General features: G+C 36.3%; 2 protein-coding genes across 3 annotated transcripts; one reads left to right on the top strand and one right to left on the bottom strand.

Moving 5' to 3' along the window:
• Positions 1 to 100: 100 nt before the first annotated feature.
• LOC125843329 (phosphopantothenoylcysteine decarboxylase-like) lies at positions 101 to 4,234 on the bottom strand. The gene is made up of 4 exons (XM_049522562.1): positions 4,172 to 4,234; positions 3,962 to 4,036; positions 907 to 1,242; positions 101 to 627 (listed from the first exon to the last, which is right to left on the bottom strand). The coding sequence occupies exons 3-4, from the start codon at positions 1,231 to 1,233 to the stop codon at positions 334 to 336; spliced, it is 621 nt and encodes a 206-aa protein (XP_049378519.1). The 5' UTR covers positions 1,234 to 1,242; positions 3,962 to 4,036; positions 4,172 to 4,234; the 3' UTR covers positions 101 to 333.
• Positions 4,235 to 4,970: 736 nt separating this feature from the next.
• On the top strand, positions 4,971 to 15,686 carry LOC125843324 (glutathione S-transferase T1-like). 2 transcript variants are annotated; one of them, XM_049522557.1, is made up of 7 exons: positions 4,971 to 5,120; positions 6,392 to 6,465; positions 6,573 to 6,633; positions 7,049 to 7,102; positions 8,551 to 8,630; positions 9,083 to 9,288; positions 11,092 to 11,505. In XM_049522557.1, exons 1-7 carry the CDS (start codon positions 5,056 to 5,058, stop codon positions 11,302 to 11,304), a joined length of 753 nt encoding a protein of 250 aa, XP_049378514.1. In that variant the 5' UTR covers positions 4,971 to 5,055; the 3' UTR covers positions 11,305 to 11,505. The 2 variants fall into 2 exon arrangements, with proteins under 2 accessions (XP_049378514.1, XP_049378516.1); XM_049522559.1 differs by lacking the exons at positions 4,971 to 5,120; positions 6,392 to 6,465; positions 6,573 to 6,633; ... (2 more) ...; positions 9,083 to 9,288; positions 11,092 to 11,505 and adding exons at positions 12,737 to 12,876; positions 12,949 to 13,022; positions 13,135 to 13,195; ... (2 more) ...; positions 14,526 to 14,731; positions 15,083 to 15,686.
• The last annotated feature ends 515 nt before the right edge of the window (positions 15,687 to 16,201 follow it).

Raw genomic sequence — 16,201 nt, 5'->3', positions numbered from 1 at the left:
AACACAAACACAAACACAAAAGTACATTCATATAGTGACCCAAAAACAGCTACATCAATTCTCCCATCACACATTTGTTTGTTCATGATAATATACATAATTAGTAGCAGTTACTATATAGAGTTGCATAATATTCAGAGTCAATCGACTACAATGAACATGAAACTTGATTGAAAGTTACCTCTTGGATACAATCATGACACTTAAGAGGTGAAGAATTTCGGAGAAAAATAAACACAACTAGTGCATGCTAAGTAACACTGTTCCAGGTCCTGAATTTCAACAATTTCTACCACTTGTACAAACCGATGAATAAATTTAATGATCCGTGGATCAAGCCAAGTTGATGCCACCTGATTGTGACCGTGACTCATAGAAGAGTCTTACAGTTGAGTAGATGAGAGAAGGTTCAGCCATAGCGCCGTTTCCATAATCTCCACAAGCTAGTCTTTTAGAAACTGGTGGTATGAGAGAGATTCCAAGCTCATCAATTACCATAAGGTGTCGTTCTGTGAATGGATTATTCCACATCAATGTATTCATGGCTGGTGCCACAAAAAGGGGTTTATTGTAGTCCCATGCTCGTACGATGCAGGTTAACAAGTTATCACATAGTCCACCTGCAATCTACAGTACATAAAACATATATCAGCTTAATTGCAAAGTAGATCGCAATATAAGTAACACTACAAATTCTTTTTTATGATGTAGGGAATTGAATTGGTGTCTTTCTTGACGTTAACCTTCTAGCATGGACATGTTCAATTAGTATGTTTAACATTGTAGATAGTCCATTTTATAAAGATCAATTAGTACTAGGATAGGGGAATAAATTGTGTTTTTGAGGCAGAATGAGTGTTATCATAAAACAAAATTTCAGGAATAAAACATGGAATGATACATCACCTTCCCAAGTGTGTTTGCTGACAAAGGGGCAATAACCATAATATCAGCCCACCTGCGGAGCTCAATGTGTAGCACACTATCACCAATCTTCTTCCAAGTGGACCATTCCTCCTCATCAGTATAAAGAATGACATCTTCCGGAAGTGAAGCTTTGTCTATGAAATGAAGAGAAGGTTTTGTTGCAACTGCTTTAACTTCTGCCCATTCAGAAAAACAACGACATAGATTTGCAAACTTAATTGCAGCCACACTTCCACTTGCTGCCAGCAGAATACGAGGTCTCCTAGGTGGGCCATTAATCTGACCCGGTTCCATATCTGAAGTCATCTACCTAACCTGTGAAACATAAAAAAAAAGGATTCTTTACTGCACCAATGGAAAGATACAAGTAATTGTACATGCATGCAATTAAGGGGAATGTCAGCAGTAGCTAAGAAAGAGATCCCCCCCCTGGCAACTTGCTTCACAATCATAACCCTTTGGACTTAGCTCACCCTAGGTGTGGTCAAATCCATGCTTAACTTAATTTCTCGAACCCATGTTAGCCTTTAATCTTCACAAAAAAGTATCAAAAACAGTTGGCCACCAGCTGATCAGCTGATGTAGATTCAAGAATTTGAACTTTGACTTGCTCACTGGCCATGTAGCTCCACCGAACTGGTTAATTGGTCCTTAATTCGCTAAATTGGTTTGCTGGTCTTTCATTCTGCTGAAATAACCCTCAGCTTGAGTAAACTAACCTAAGCTCAGCTATTTTTTTTATTTTTTTTGTCTAGGGTCAGATTGGCTAATTTTCTTCTGTAAGTTCGAACTGATGTGCATCAGTTCCCATTTTTGTAGATAACTAGTTGTGGACCAAGTCATTGACCGTAACAACCTTCTATAGACTTGATCAAACGCTGTAACTTTCCTTCCATCACGATAACTAGATTTCTCATCTTAGAAGGTGATTCAAACTTTTCTTGAGGCTTCATGGATTGGATCCAAGTATCACCATCAGTTTCTTTCGCAAGTGTTATGGGCTTGGCAAATACTTTGTGATGAACTATAGCTCAAAAGGCTAATTCTGGAAACCGTACTTGAATTTCAGGTACCAATTTCTTCTAGTCCAAGTCCATGATAAAATTTCGGCATGCACCATTGTTTATCAAATCAATGTGTTTCCTTTTATTACCTTTTCTTTTTTTAAGAAAAGAACAAGTTTTCAAAAACACCCACCCCAACACATTAGGATATGAGCAGGCGAAAGGACAGCACCGACTGGGGAAAAAAAGGACAGGACCCATCCATATTATGTAGAGAGTCTAATAAAATAGTCATTGAGTAAGAGAAAATCAATATAAACTGATACACTTCCAACTATGCATATTAGGGAAATTGAGAAGGCACATGAGAAAACCTCCCTGCATATGTACTCAAGAATTTGAATTTTCAAGGGATCTGCTTAGTTCAATCAACAATACCTCAAATTCGACTTATTTTGGTCAGGCCATATTAATCATCCATATACTTCTTTGTTGCTTCTTTTATTTTTCATTTATCCAGATAAGGTAGTTTATAAGATGGATCAATGCTAAGCTAGTGCATCAAAAAAGTAGTTACAACTTCTGCAAATCGAAGCAATCATTTCTAACATGGCATCTACATCAAGTACATAGATCAGGTTGCACAAGAAAAATTAGCTCAGTAAGAGCTCTAAATTTAAGACTAAGGGGGGTGTTTGAATTGACTTTTTTTCAGTGACTTACAAGTTAAAAGCTAAAAGCCATAAGTTGGGAACACCCAACTTTTGGCTTTTGGCTTTTGGCTTTTTTTGCTTCTAAACTAAAAAAGAGCTTAAAAGTCAAAAACCACTAAAATAAGCCAATCCAAAGCTCGGACTATGTGTGTGTCAGCTTTGGAAGAGCGGGCCACAAGGGTCTATTGTGGGCAGCCTTACTATGCAAGAGGCTGTTTTTACAGCTAGAATCCATGACCATAGAAATAAGCAAAAGCATAAATGAAAACAAAAAATGAGCGACCTTTACACAAAAGAAAACAGAAATGAGTTATCTTTCACATTCTTTGGTTATGTTGGTGATTCGTATTCGATACAAAAACAAACTTCAATCACCCACTAACCCAAAAACTGATAAAAATCATGCCATGGGACTCAATTTCCTAATTCCAAGACTAACAAAAAAACATTCTTACCAAACCAATTAGTCGAAATAAGCAAAATTAAATAATTTAGAAAAGAAAAGAAAAACCTCAAATCGAAATAAGCAAATTACTGACCTTCATAGTGAAATCATAAACAGATTGAGGGTTGCTGGATTGACTAGCCATGGTATGATTTGCTCTTAAACCCCACAGGCCACAACTCAAAACCCTTGGAGGTAACAAAAGAAGGAGATAAAGAATTGGGAAAAGCTGTTTGGATCGGCTTTGAGAAGGAGAAATAGGAAGATTAGAGACAGAATTGAAATGTGTTTGGCTTAGAATAGATGAAAATCGCCTTGAAAACTGAGATTTTTGGGATGAGAAGAACACGAGCTGCTGAACAAAGCATTTATAGCAGATTTTTTTTGGAAGATGCTTATAATATCAAAACAATATGTGTGTTCTGTATTTAGAGATGAGGACATGCTTTTACAGGTGTGCTCTAGTTGAACCAGTTCATTTTGACACTAAAACAATTTGCCATTCAACATAAACAAGTTGTTCTCCTGATCACCATCACCTTTTTTTCCCTACACCATACAAGTTTGAAACCAAATCGCACCCACACCAACACATATATGGAACCAAATCGACACTAAGCATAGTTCAATGAGATCTAATAGAGATACATATATGAGGTATACTAAATTATATCTTAATTCTGATTACCCCAAACAGGTATTGATTAACCATAACAATTTCCAAACAGATAACATTTCACAAAAGAATGAATTGTTGCCTAATCTTAATCACTATTGAAGCATTTAACATAGCAAAATACGAATTTAAACAAAAAAAATCCAAAATTGAAAAGCTAAAAAAGTAAGAGTAAGACGCTGGGCAGAAAATTTACCTAATTGAGCAAAGGCTTTAATAAATTTATAACCAGAAGTTTAAACACCGAATGCTTAGCTCACTTGATTGAGATCTGTAACAGAGATAAACAATAGCAGAACCCATGAATTGTAAAATAAAAATAAAAATGAAGAACAGTATGTGGAGAAAGTCAAAAAAGTTGAATTGCTAAGGGAAAAACTAAAGCTTTTCGATGAATTCAGCTTACGTCTTTCGAAACTCACTTTCTCCGGCTTAGTCCGGTGAGGGTGATCGGAATTTTGCGCCGATCAATTGTAGTCTTTCAAAGGGCGGGATAAACAAAGTGAAAAAAAAGTGCTTTAATATCTTTTCCTTAAAAAGGCTTTCTGGCCCAAAACCAATTTGGGCTCAACCCAACAACCAACCTTTATTAGACTATTTTTGGGTGAAATTGAAAGGATCATTCACACATTACGAAAATAGAAAATTACGTAAAGACTTTTCAAATGAAATTGAAAGGGTCATTCACACATTATGAAACTTGAAAGGTGTATAACAACTTGTCATACTAATTAAATTTTGGAAAAACTACCTAAATTAGACCCATTAGGTAAAATATTTATCCAAATTAGACCGAATCCAAATACCCTCCTCTTTTATTTATTCAATCATTGCTTCTCCATTATTGATACAATAATTGAACTGACTTTTTATTGGAACACGGTTTGTTTCTAATGGTATTACTGCCTCTTTCTCTTTAATACAATTGTTAGAACATATGATATGAAACAATAAATATGCATTAGTAATTAGCCAGAGGTCTTGGGTTCGAGAGAAAATTCTGTTGGGAGCGTCAGTCTCAAATGAGCCCTGCAGAGCGTGATTCAAATTTAGTTGGACTCCAAATACTGAATGAAAAACTAAAAACTAAAATAAAAAATGAGGATATGAAAGTAAAAATAGGAATAGTTTCTTTTTGATACCATACGAGTATTATTTTCCTATTAATCTTTATATTGGGCCGCAGCCTAATTTGACCCGCATTACACCTTCCTCAGTTGACTTGACTGTGGCGCTAAATTCATTCTGAAAATTAGAAAGATGAAGCAGTAGCAGTGGCAGATCATAGAGATGACGCTCAAATTATACGTAGATCGTCGTTCCCATCCTTGTCGTGAAGTTATCATCTTCTGCAAGTAAGCATTTCTTCTTCATCAAGTTAAAACTTCAATCTTTTATCTAGTTTGAAAGCTCATCATGGAGGTTTTAATCATGAAATGCAGTACTAAAAAACTAAATCTTGGATTCCATGCTTGAATGAATATAAATTTCTTTTTTATAAGCTCAAATTTGTGTTTTATTGGCGTATTTTAAAGCCAGTTTGGATTGGCTTATTTCAGAACCAAAATAGTTTTAAAGCACTTTTGTAGTATTTAGGTAAGATAAGCACTTGTTTTTAAGTTAAAATAACAAAAATAAGCCAAAAGACATAAACTAGGATTTCTAACTTAGAGTTATGACTTATAAGCCACCACCCAAATGTGCTCTTAGTATTTTGGGCATTTTTCCAGAAGTTTAATGGGATAGGAAGTTTTTTTTTTGTTTCTAAATGGTAACTATGGGCATGTTTGGTTGGGGAACAAGTTATCCACCCTCTATGTGGAATAAAAATCACACTGTAATTCCGGGATAAGTTATCACACGATTTTATCCCAACCAACTAATCCCAGGATTAGTCATCCCTTATCTCTCTTACCAAACGAGACCTAAGTCATGTGTTCGAGTCGTGGAAGTAGGCATTAATGCTTGCATTAGAGTGGGCTCGCTACATGACACTCCCGTACCTTGCGTGAACACGGGATGCTTTGTGTACTTGTCTGCCCTTTTTTTTATGCTCTTAAATTTTTTCTAATCACAGCTAAAACGGAGTTTTTAATGACTAATTCTCCAAATGGAGAAGGGCCAAAAATTCCCCAAAACTATTGGAAATAGAACAAAAATGTAATTCACTTGGTTTTTGGTCCAAAAATGCATTTGAACTATTAGAAATTGAACAAATATGCCCTCGTTGTCAGCAAACTGATTTAGTTATGCCCCTATTCTGTTAATGCACTTCCAGTTTTAAGAAGGGATAGATCGGACCTGGAAGTCTGTTAACGTGATAGAACATAATTGCACAGTTTGCTAACAGCAAGGACATTTTTGGACCAAAAACCAAACGGCATGCGTTTCTGTTTTATTTTCAATAATTCATGGGCAATTGTAGCTCTCTCCCTTTTCCAAATAGTTAAGTGGTGAGAAAGTTTCCTTGTTTTATTTGAATTCCAAACTTATAACAGGGTTGCTAATGCTTAACATTATCAGAAAGTTAAATGGGAAGGAAGTTTTCTTGTTCTTCTCAATATCTGTGATTTTGTTTCGAGTTTTGAATCTCAAAATGGAGCTTTTAATGATAATTTTCCAACAGGTTAAATGGAATAGACTTTGAGGAGGTCCACATAGATCTCTCCAAAAGGCAGCACTTGACTCCTGAATTCAAAGGTTTGTCCTTTTATAAACTCTATATTTCCCGGGAAAAAGGGGTTGATTTATTATTTGTTTCTTAATTTCAAGATTATTTCATGAGTTTCATGTGAATTCATTTTCAGAGGTCAATCCAATGAAGCAAATACCAGCTATAATGGATGGAAAATTCAAGCTTTCTGAAAGGTAAATTTCAGCTTGCACCGAAAAATTTGTATTTTCCTTATTGCAACTTTGTCAATGCCTTTATTAAGCTGTATATGCTGCATACATCCTAATCTTCATATCTAGTCATGTAGAAGTTCGTAGTTTGATGTGTTCTCCTGTGCATATGCACTACAAAAGCAAAATTAGAAAATTCTCATACAATTAAGTTTAGAATGTTGATAAAGTTTATATGTGGTGTGTGCTAGCCCCACGCGGGCACAAGTGACAACTGTGGTGTGGATATGCCGGTGGAGACAAGACTATGTTAAATATTTTTTTCCTGGTGATGTAAGATTGGACTTCTTACTTTTGACCTTTTACTGAGTTTAAGATAAAGTAATTTATTACTTGGATAACGTTTAAAAGCTATCTAACCAATTTTATTTGGTTGCAGTCATGCAATTGTTAAGTATCTGGCTTGTGCATTTCCAGGAATTGCAGATCATTGGTAAGTGCAGCAATTTCAGGTTTATCAGTATATACCTGAATTGAATGTTTTTGTATGATGGAAATGAGTAGTCTTTAAAACTTCTGTGCTTACATGAACATCGCAATAGGCATTATGAATGGAACTATTTTGCAGTTGACTAGGGGGGGAGCTAGAAGCCGATATACAGGTTCGGCCAAACTCAATAGCTTTAGTTCAAATGCTATATTTTTTATTAAGAAATTCACTACAAAAATTAAGTTTAGAGCCTAGTTAATAACACCTGATATCGTTATCCTAGAATCCATTAAGTTCAAATTCTAACTCCGCCTATGCTGTTGACATCTCTGTGGAGTTAACCAAAATGCAGTAGCGTTGTTAGGTATTGAAGGGGATTCGATTGAATTATTTTTGTTGGTAAGTTACACTGCAAATTGGGTAAGAACAAATATTTGTGTATGTTAAAAGATTGCCGAATCCCCTTGATATAACAGAAGTGTATGTGTGGTTGTAAAAGTGTGTTGAGAATAGTATTTTCAAATTTCAAGTGCGACTCTTTTACTTTTTTCTGAATCCCCTTGTTAGAATTCCTGATCTGCCGCTACCCATATGTACTTGTTATTTGATTGCTCAATTTCTTGTTTTCTTACAGCGAGTTAAAGTAGAAAGAGTTTTGCTAAAGAACACCGCCTGTCAAATGGATGCTAACTTGCCATTTAGTTTAAATGATCTCTCTCATGTGATTTGTTCTGTGTCTTGCTCCATCTCTCCTTTCTTTGCTACTTTATTTCCTCTTTCAGTCCCTAATCAAACCAACAACCAAAACAGTTGGTTAATCGGGATAAAGAAGTACATTAAACAGCACCTTCGTTTTGCACCTTTTGCCTTTCCTGTATTTCTTTTCCATTTTCCCTCTTTAACTTGTTTAACTGTCCTTCTCTCATTCGTACCTTTTCCCTCATTTTTGTCTGTGGAGATCATGTAAACTAATATGGAAGAAACCTATTACGAAATCTTAAACAACTGTATAATAATATACTTAATATGGGTTAAGATCTCAGAGAAGAGTGTGTACAACCAAACAGGGAATATAACAACCCTAGAAGGAAGCACTCCATCAACCAACCAAAACGAAAAAAAAGAAAGATGATTAAGTCGGGTAGAATAGGAACAAGGAACAGATTGGCGAATTGGAAGATACCAGCTCAACAAATGAAGTATCAGCAATAAATAACAAATAAGCCCTATTGATGTTTGAGAAGAAATGACAGTGAATGGATAGAGTCGGTCCTTGAAGTCTATATACTGCACCTAATTATCCAAAAAAGAAAAAGAAGTATCTGTGGTTCCTACAAACAGTGTAGCTCTTGAACCGTAATGTAGCAGACTCTCTTAGGTTGTATACTTATTCTGGTTCAGGATGTTGCTTTCTGCTGTTAACTCATTTTTCTTGTACTGTTCGATTGAAGGTATCCAGCTGACTTATACAAAAGAGCAAAGGTTGAATCTGTGCTGGACTGGCATCGCACTAACTTCCCTCGCGGTCCAGGTGCTTATATCAGAGACTGATTATTTTGGTGTCCAGTTTGAATATGATTACTGTCTTGACCTTAATGGGTTAATTTAGTGGTGAATTTTGGATTTTGGGAGAACTTGGACAACAAAATTCAAAGTGATCATTCAGCATCTGAATTAGATATTATTTGAAAATGAGATTAAGCAGGGAAATTTGCTGTATGATCACTTTGAAAGAAGAGCAAGAGCAATGCTATAATGCTCTTTGCAAGTCTGTGAGTTTCTTACTGTCTTTAGTAGCTCTTTCTTGTAACTGAAACAATTGACCTTTGTCAAAACTCTATTTGTAAGTCAAGTCGATTATGATGGTGACTTTTTTTCCCAATAATGACAGTGACTAACAACACTATGATAAAAGTGGTTTTCCGCAGTATTCTGTGATTACTACTTTCCAACAGTTTTCTAAAGCACCGCTTCTGTTTTCAGGTTCATATGTCTCTACATCTGTTCTTGCTCCTGTATTTGGGTTGCGTTTGAATCCACAAGCAGCAGCAAGATCTGAAAAGATCCTTATAGCATCTCTTGCAAAGATAGAGTCTGTTTGGCTCCAGAAAAAAGGACGATTTTTACTTGGGAGTGGCCAACCTTCAATTGCAGATCTTAGCTTAGCGTGTGAGATTATGTCACTTGAGGTAATGAGATTTTCCCTTTTTTTTCTCTGTTGCTTCACAATCTTGTGATACACAAATTATCAAGAGGAGTCTGTTGCTTAGGACATTATTTGGAACAAGCTTGTTCTCGGTGCATGTCGCGTTTCCCTGGACGATGCGTACATGCAAAACCAGGACCTAATTGTTTTTGCTCAGAATGTAGTCATTGACATTCAAAACTGTGTTGAATGTTCTTTTTCCCAGTTTCCCCTCCATCTGCAGTCACTCTCCTTGTGATCGGGCTGGAGAGTTGACGGGGTCTGACCTGGCCAAGCCTTCGCAGTCGTGAAGCACACCCCACTAGTGCATCGCGATCGCGACTGGTGCCCACACGATCATGTTGAGGAACCAGACAAATCTTCAATGCGTTTTGGGTCTCAATGACACCAAATCACCCCCGAGCCCTCAGTTTCAGATCCAAGCATGCCAACAAGTCTAAGCTCACATTACATACTTATGTGAAGTCTCAAATCACTCAACATCACGCTATTACTCAAACAAAGGGGTTGGGTTCCTAAATTTGGCTTTTTAGCCTCTCAAAACAAGATTGTGTTAAAGAACCTTCCGATCTCTTCGGGTTTCAACCTGGACTATCCCACTAAAACATGATACAGAGCTATCTGTTAACTTCACTTGAGTTCGGTTTCCCCTGGAAATGATGGAATAAACTTTTCTTCCTTCTAGCGACTATGAGCTCATAGGGAGCTCGAATGAACTTAGTTAGATGGGACTAATTAGAAGGGGGATCGGATTTGATTAGCGCTCTTTCTGCCTGTCCTTTCCTTACTCTGTTGATGGTATGCCTGAGATGGCAGTCTTTTTCCTTAGCTTGTAGTCGAGATCCGATGTTCAAAAGGCAACCAATCCTTGTCTAGTAACCATTCGTAGTGGGAGTTCGGATCTATGCTCCAAGGAGGGGGTCTATTAGCAGAGCATTGATAATTGCGTTCTTGCCTTGCACAGGTTATCAATGCATAAACTCACAAACATTGTAGACAAGGGAAGAGAACCATTTCATCTCAGGTAAAATTAACAAATAGAGTACAAACGCTCAAAATGGGGTTTCAGGTTGGTACATTCTCCTTAACAAAAAAATAACGTCGTCCTCGAATGGGTCTAGAAATGTACCCAGGATCTCAAAAAGTTGTGGGTATCTGTCCAAGCTTCCACTAAAGTTGAATAGTAATACACATTGTAGGATGACGGATGCCCTTAAAAGTCCCTATTCCAAAATACTGAGAGGTAATAGTAATGGGAAATTTACCAATATGTACAGTTCGGTCAAACCTATTTACCAATATGACCGAAATATACACAACCTATACATTGATTATGTATATTATGTGTAGGTATGCATATTTAGTATAAATATACACAACCTATACATTTTAAACTAGTTGGACGAAAAGCGTTTAGGGCCGTAATGATCTCAATAGTAATTCTGTTCTCTTCTCCAAATTGGTTTAAAGGGTTAGCCATATTGGTAGCGTGTCAGACCACCAATTGTTCCCTCCCCTCATCCTTGGGTGGTTCTCTACTTGTCCTCTCCACTTCCTCTGTGAGTAGTTTCAGTCAGCCAGTCGTCATTATTGGAAAAGGCTAAATCTTTTTATACTATGAAGTGCCTTATATATGCTTCCGTAGAGTAATTACATTTACAGGTATAGCTGATGAAGGAATTTATAATTTTCTGTCGGGTGTGTTTCTATCTTGAAAAGTCTTAACAACTGAATGCACATGATTTTTGAGGTCTTATAGAAAAACCGTTTTGCCTGCTGAATTTAGGCTCTGGATGAGAAGGATCGTGAGCGGATATTAGGCCCATTCAAGAGAGTTCAGAGGTGGCTTGATGATACGAAGAATGTCATGGCACCTCATTTCGAAGAAGTAAATTCAATCCTCTACAAGTTTAAAGAGAATCTGCAAAAGCAAAGAGATCAGGTAGGAAGTAGCATTACTCAATCAAGCAGAAAACATGACCTGCATTCGAAAATGTGACGAAGCAATCAGGAAGCTTGACACTGCATTATGCTCGCAGCATTCCGAGTTTTCATTTTTCCTTTTTCTTCATGTATTTGTACTCATACAAATCTAAAAGTCCCTTAATCTTGGCAATGAATCTGCTATTTCGTCTGTATCGAATAAATGAGTTGAAGATTTTATTCCCCAAGTCCAATAAATGCTTGTAGAGGAAAAGTAGTATCTGGAATAGCATATCTCAGTGCTTAATTGTTGTTTCCATTCACCAACAAAGATAAGGAACAAAGAGATGGGTTACATGGACCCTCTGACTTCCAGCTGTGTGTTGCGTGGCTCCTGTGAAGAGAATGAAAAGCTTACGCTTTCTCTAAACCTCTCTGACTGGTAGGCTGTAGTGCTAAGACCCCTACTTAAGATTCAATTCATCAGGCTAAATTTATGTTGTCTTGAGGCATTGATTAGGCCAACTATATAGGCTATCACTTCAACTTCTATACTGGCCCTTCCACTAAGACTTGACTTCAGAGCAGGAAGTCTTCCTACAATTTAGCAACAAGTCAACTGTATTCAACTGAAGCACAGCAGAGTAAGACCTGAACATAATATTCCATTGATTTCCTAAGTACTCTATGCCAAACTAATGGAAGTCAAGCATGTTTGTGGTAGTCAAGAAAACAGGAGTAGGTTCTTTGGAGAATTTGTATGTTATTCCACCTCAGGGTCTTTTACTTGATACAACTAATTTTGTGTGTGTGCACATGAGAGAGAAGTGCACTGTTTTCAATAAAGGGAGCTTTGTAAACCATGCTGGAACATCTGACTGTTACTGCTCATTCCCCTGCAAACAATAGGAATAAAATAAGAAAGTACATACATCAACCAGGTATATCACATCTTTGCTGAAAGGAGTGTCTAATAAATAGAATGAAGCATTTCTTCGACGAGAAATTAGAAATCTGTCATAAGAGAAGTCTACAAGCATTAGTACATATTTCATAGTTATAAAACCTAAACACCGATTTACACATTCCTTACTGCCTACTTCAGGTTTGTATTTTCTAATGAATTACTCTCAAAGTCTTAACTAATATTGTTGCCCTCTTCTGATTAGGGATAGCAATAGGGTGGGACGGGGCGGTTTAGGGCTATGCCGGGCTGAACTTTTGAAACTTTTTTTTAAAAAAAAGTCAGGTTGGAGTGTTTGCAGGTTTATATGAGTTTGCCATCTCTACTTCTGATTTTCTTGTCTGATACCAGTTGTTGTTTGAAGATAATAGATCCGAGATGCGTGAAAATTAACTTGGATTATAAAAAATTTAATAAATTTCTATTAGAATTCAAACATCATAAAAGATAATGAAATTAAATTGTCACAATTTATACTCTATGATGAAAAATTCATTAGTTTAAAAGTGATAAAAAAAAAAAAAAATGACCCCTCACCCCCACCCAGTTGACTGCAACAGTATTACAATCTGAAAATTAGAAAGCAATTTCGAAAAAGAAAAATCAGAAAGCTAAAGAGATGACACTGAAATTATACGTAGATCGATTGTCCCAATCTTGTCGTGAAGTTATCATCTTCTGCAAGTAAGCAATTTTTTCTTCAAATATAATCATTTAATTTTTCAAATGAAGTTTTAATGATTTTTTCCCCAAAAGGTTAAATGGGATAGACTTTGAGGAGGTTTACATTGAGCTCTCCAAAAGCCATAATTTATCTCCTGAATTTAGAGGTTTGTGTTTTTTGTTTTTTTAATAAACTATAGTTTTTCCATGAAAAATAAAGGGGCTGATTTGTTATTTGTTTCTTTAATTTTCAATAGTTTTATCCGTATTCATCTTCAGAAATCAATCCCATCCAGCAAATACCAGCTATAATGGATGGAAAATTTAAGCTTTCCGAAAGGTATCTACTTTATCAATGTCGTCTTTTTACTTGTATAGTTATATATTGAAAACATTGTTGTCTTTTTTCGCTGTATATATCGCACAAATGTTTATAGTTTTATGTGATCACTTGTGCATATGTATTATTCTTATAGCTTATATGTAGTGTGCTAGCCCCATGGGGCACAAGAAACTACCATAGACAAAATTTCCCTTTGTCAATAGTTGGGGTCAAATATATTCTCATCGTTACTAAAATAGGCTAAATGTGCCCTTATTTTTGAATGGTAGTGATGCCTTGTGTCCTGCATTCAAGGACTAACTTATGTAAGTTCTTATAAGAAAAAGGATTAACTTTTTTAAACGGAGGGTGAATTTGAACCTTTTGCATAGTTCAGAGGCAAATTTGACCCTTCTCCCTAATTTTGAGTTTTTTTTCGAGTTCTCGTTTCTCTCTCCCTGCCTTTGCTTCTATTGTCAATAATCATTTCTTCCTCTTTTGACCTCTATGTAGCTATACACCTGCATTAAATAAGTATTATATGTTGCCTGTGTTCAAGTCGTTTAGCGCATTCCCTCCTGGTGGTGAGGTGGTGGGAAGAGAGAAAGAGAAAAGAGAAGATGGTGACAATGGTGGTGGGGAGAGACAAGGAGGAAGAAAAGGTGATTGGTGGTAGAGGTAGTGGATGGGAGAGAAAAATTCGGAACAAAAGATTACTTAAAAACTCAATATTTAGGAGAAGAGTCAGATTTGCATAGTTCGCGCTGATATAAGGCTGGACTTTTTTCTTTTGATCGTTTGCTGAGTTTCAGATAGAGTAATTTATGACTTGGATAACATATAAAATTTTAGTTAACCAACTTTTGTGTTTGCAGTCATGCAATTCTTAGATACCTGGCTTGTGCATTTCCACGAATTGCAGATCATTGGTAAGTCCAGCAACTTCGGGTTTTTCAGTACTTACCTGAATTGAATGTTCTTTTTAATCATGGAAATGACAATGAGTATTCTTTAGAGCTCTTGTGCTTGACAATGAGTGCACGACAATAGGCAATATGAATCGATCTTTTCTGCACCTAACATCTCTTGTTTCTTACACCGTCCTATTGAAGGTATCCAGCTGACTTATACAAAAGAGCAAAGGTCGAATCTGTGTTGGATTGGCATCGTACTACCTTCCCTCGTGGCCAAGGTGTTTATATAAGAGATTGTGACTATTTGTGATGGTGACTAATAACACTATGATAAAAGTGATTTTATATGCAGCATTCTGTGATTACTACTTGTTGATATGCATCTCCTTTTAGCTATTTCCAATACTTCTCTCAAGAGCCGCTTCTTTTTTCAGGTTCATTCGTCTTTTATTCTGCTCTTGCTCCTACTGTCGGGTTGCCTTTGAATACAAAAGCAGCAGCAAGAACTGAGAAGAATTTTATAGCATCTCTTGCAATGATCGAGTCTGTTTGGCTACAGAAAAAAGGACGGTTTTTGCTTGGGAGTGACCAACCTTCAATTGCTGATCTTAGCTTAGCATGCGAGATTATGCAACTTGAGGTAAAGAGATCTCCCTTTGTTTCTGCTGTTCCTTTACAATCTTTTGATTCAAAGCATAATTGTCTGTTGCTTCGGACATTATATGGTAAAATTCAGAACTGTGTTAAATATTTCTTTTCCCTCCATCAGCTTGTATGAACTTCCGTTGAAGTTGAATAGTAATACACATGGTAATATGACGAACGCCCTTAAAATCCCCTAATACAAAACACAAAGAGGTAATCATTTCAGTTAGCCGGTCATTGCTTCTGTGTATAGTCATTACTAGTATAGCTGAGGATGATAGTCTATCAACTGAATGCACTTGATTCTGAGGTCCTATAGAAAAACCTTTTTTCCTGCTGAATTTAGGTTCTGGATGAAAAGGATCGTGAGCGGATATTAGGCCCATTCAAGAGAGTTCTGAAGTGGCTTGATGATACGAAGAATGTCATGGCACCTCATTTCGAAGAAGTACACTCAATTCTCTATAAATTTAAAGAGAAGTTGCAAAAGCAAACAATTACTCAACCGGGCAGAAAACCTGTCCTGCACTCGAAGATGTGACAAAGCAGTTGGGAAACCAGACGCTGCATTATGCTTGCAGCATTGCGGATGATTGCTTCTTGTATACTGTCGATTTGAAGCTGATCAGGAAGAGAATTCTGGTCCTAGCTATCCTACTATTATTTTGCTTTAGATACTTCCCTTTCCTCAGTATTTTCATCATTGCATCTTGACTCTTGTATTTTTCAAACTTGTTTCTGAAAATGCTTTCCTTGAGTCAATGGTCTATCATAAACAACCTCTCCACCTCACAAAAGGTGTGTGTAAGATCTGCGTACATTCTACCCTTCCATACATCACACTGGGTATGTTGTATTTGTATTCATAAAATAAGTGCACAGTATGCTGATCCTAGTGCACACAATATGTAATCAGACAAGCTGAGTGTTCCTTAATCTTGGAAAATCTGTTTTTTTTTTTTTCCCACTCGGCAGTGTCTAGTATCAGCATTAGAGCCAGACTATTGCACTACATCCGTTGGTAGTGACAAATATGTTGTTTCTTCACGGTATAAAATATGTTATATCATTATCCACAAATGTTTAACTAGTAATCAATTAAGAGGAATCACGAGGGTTCAAGTCTTGGTGGACAAATCTCGATAAGTTTGTTGAACAAAATTCTAATTTTGATTTCAATTTCTTTAAAAATAAGATTTTACTTGGTAATAAGAGGAAATAGGCGGCCTAAGGGCATCTCCAACCCAATCTTCTATTTTACTCTCCAAATATAGAGTTCTCTATTTTTTCAGACAACCAACTCCAACCTAATTCTCTATTTTACTCTCTAAAAAGGAATATTTTTCTCTCTCCTCAATATTATATTATTATTTCTATTTCATTCTTATTTTCTTATTTCATAATATAAATCCTTTATTTCTTTTTTCCCAAATAATTACTTTATATAATTTTTAATGTGATATGA

The sequence above is a fragment of the Solanum stenotomum genome, chromosome 10, assembly GCF_019186545.1.
Source record: "Solanum stenotomum isolate F172 chromosome 10, ASM1918654v1, whole genome shotgun sequence".
In the NCBI taxonomy this organism is placed as follows: domain Eukaryota; kingdom Viridiplantae; phylum Streptophyta; class Magnoliopsida; order Solanales; family Solanaceae; genus Solanum; species Solanum stenotomum.
Note: the sequence above shows the minus strand (reverse complement) of the source record. Positions and strands in the feature narration are given on the sequence as shown.

What these genes read in the sequence shown, in the direction of transcription:
- LOC125843329 (XM_049522562.1), bottom strand. Translation starts at nt 1,233, where the DNA reads ATGACTTCAGATATGGAACCGGGTCAGATTAATGGCCCACCTAGGAGA. An exon ending in CAGCAAACACACTTGGGAAG is followed by an intron (nt 628 to 906) that starts GTGATGTATCAT and finishes TATGTACTGTAG; the next exon opens with ATTGCAGGTGGACTATGTGA.
- LOC125843324 (XM_049522557.1), top strand. Translation starts at nt 5,056, where the DNA reads ATGACGCTCAAATTATACGTAGATCGTCGTTCCCATCCTTGTCGTGAA. An exon ending in CCAGGAATTGCAGATCATTG is followed by an intron (nt 7,103 to 8,550) that starts GTAAGTGCAGCA and finishes GTTCGATTGAAG; the next exon opens with GTATCCAGCTGACTTATACA. An exon ending in GTGAGATTATGTCACTTGAG is followed by an intron (nt 9,289 to 11,091) that starts GTAATGAGATTT and finishes TGCTGAATTTAG; the next exon opens with GCTCTGGATGAGAAGGATCG.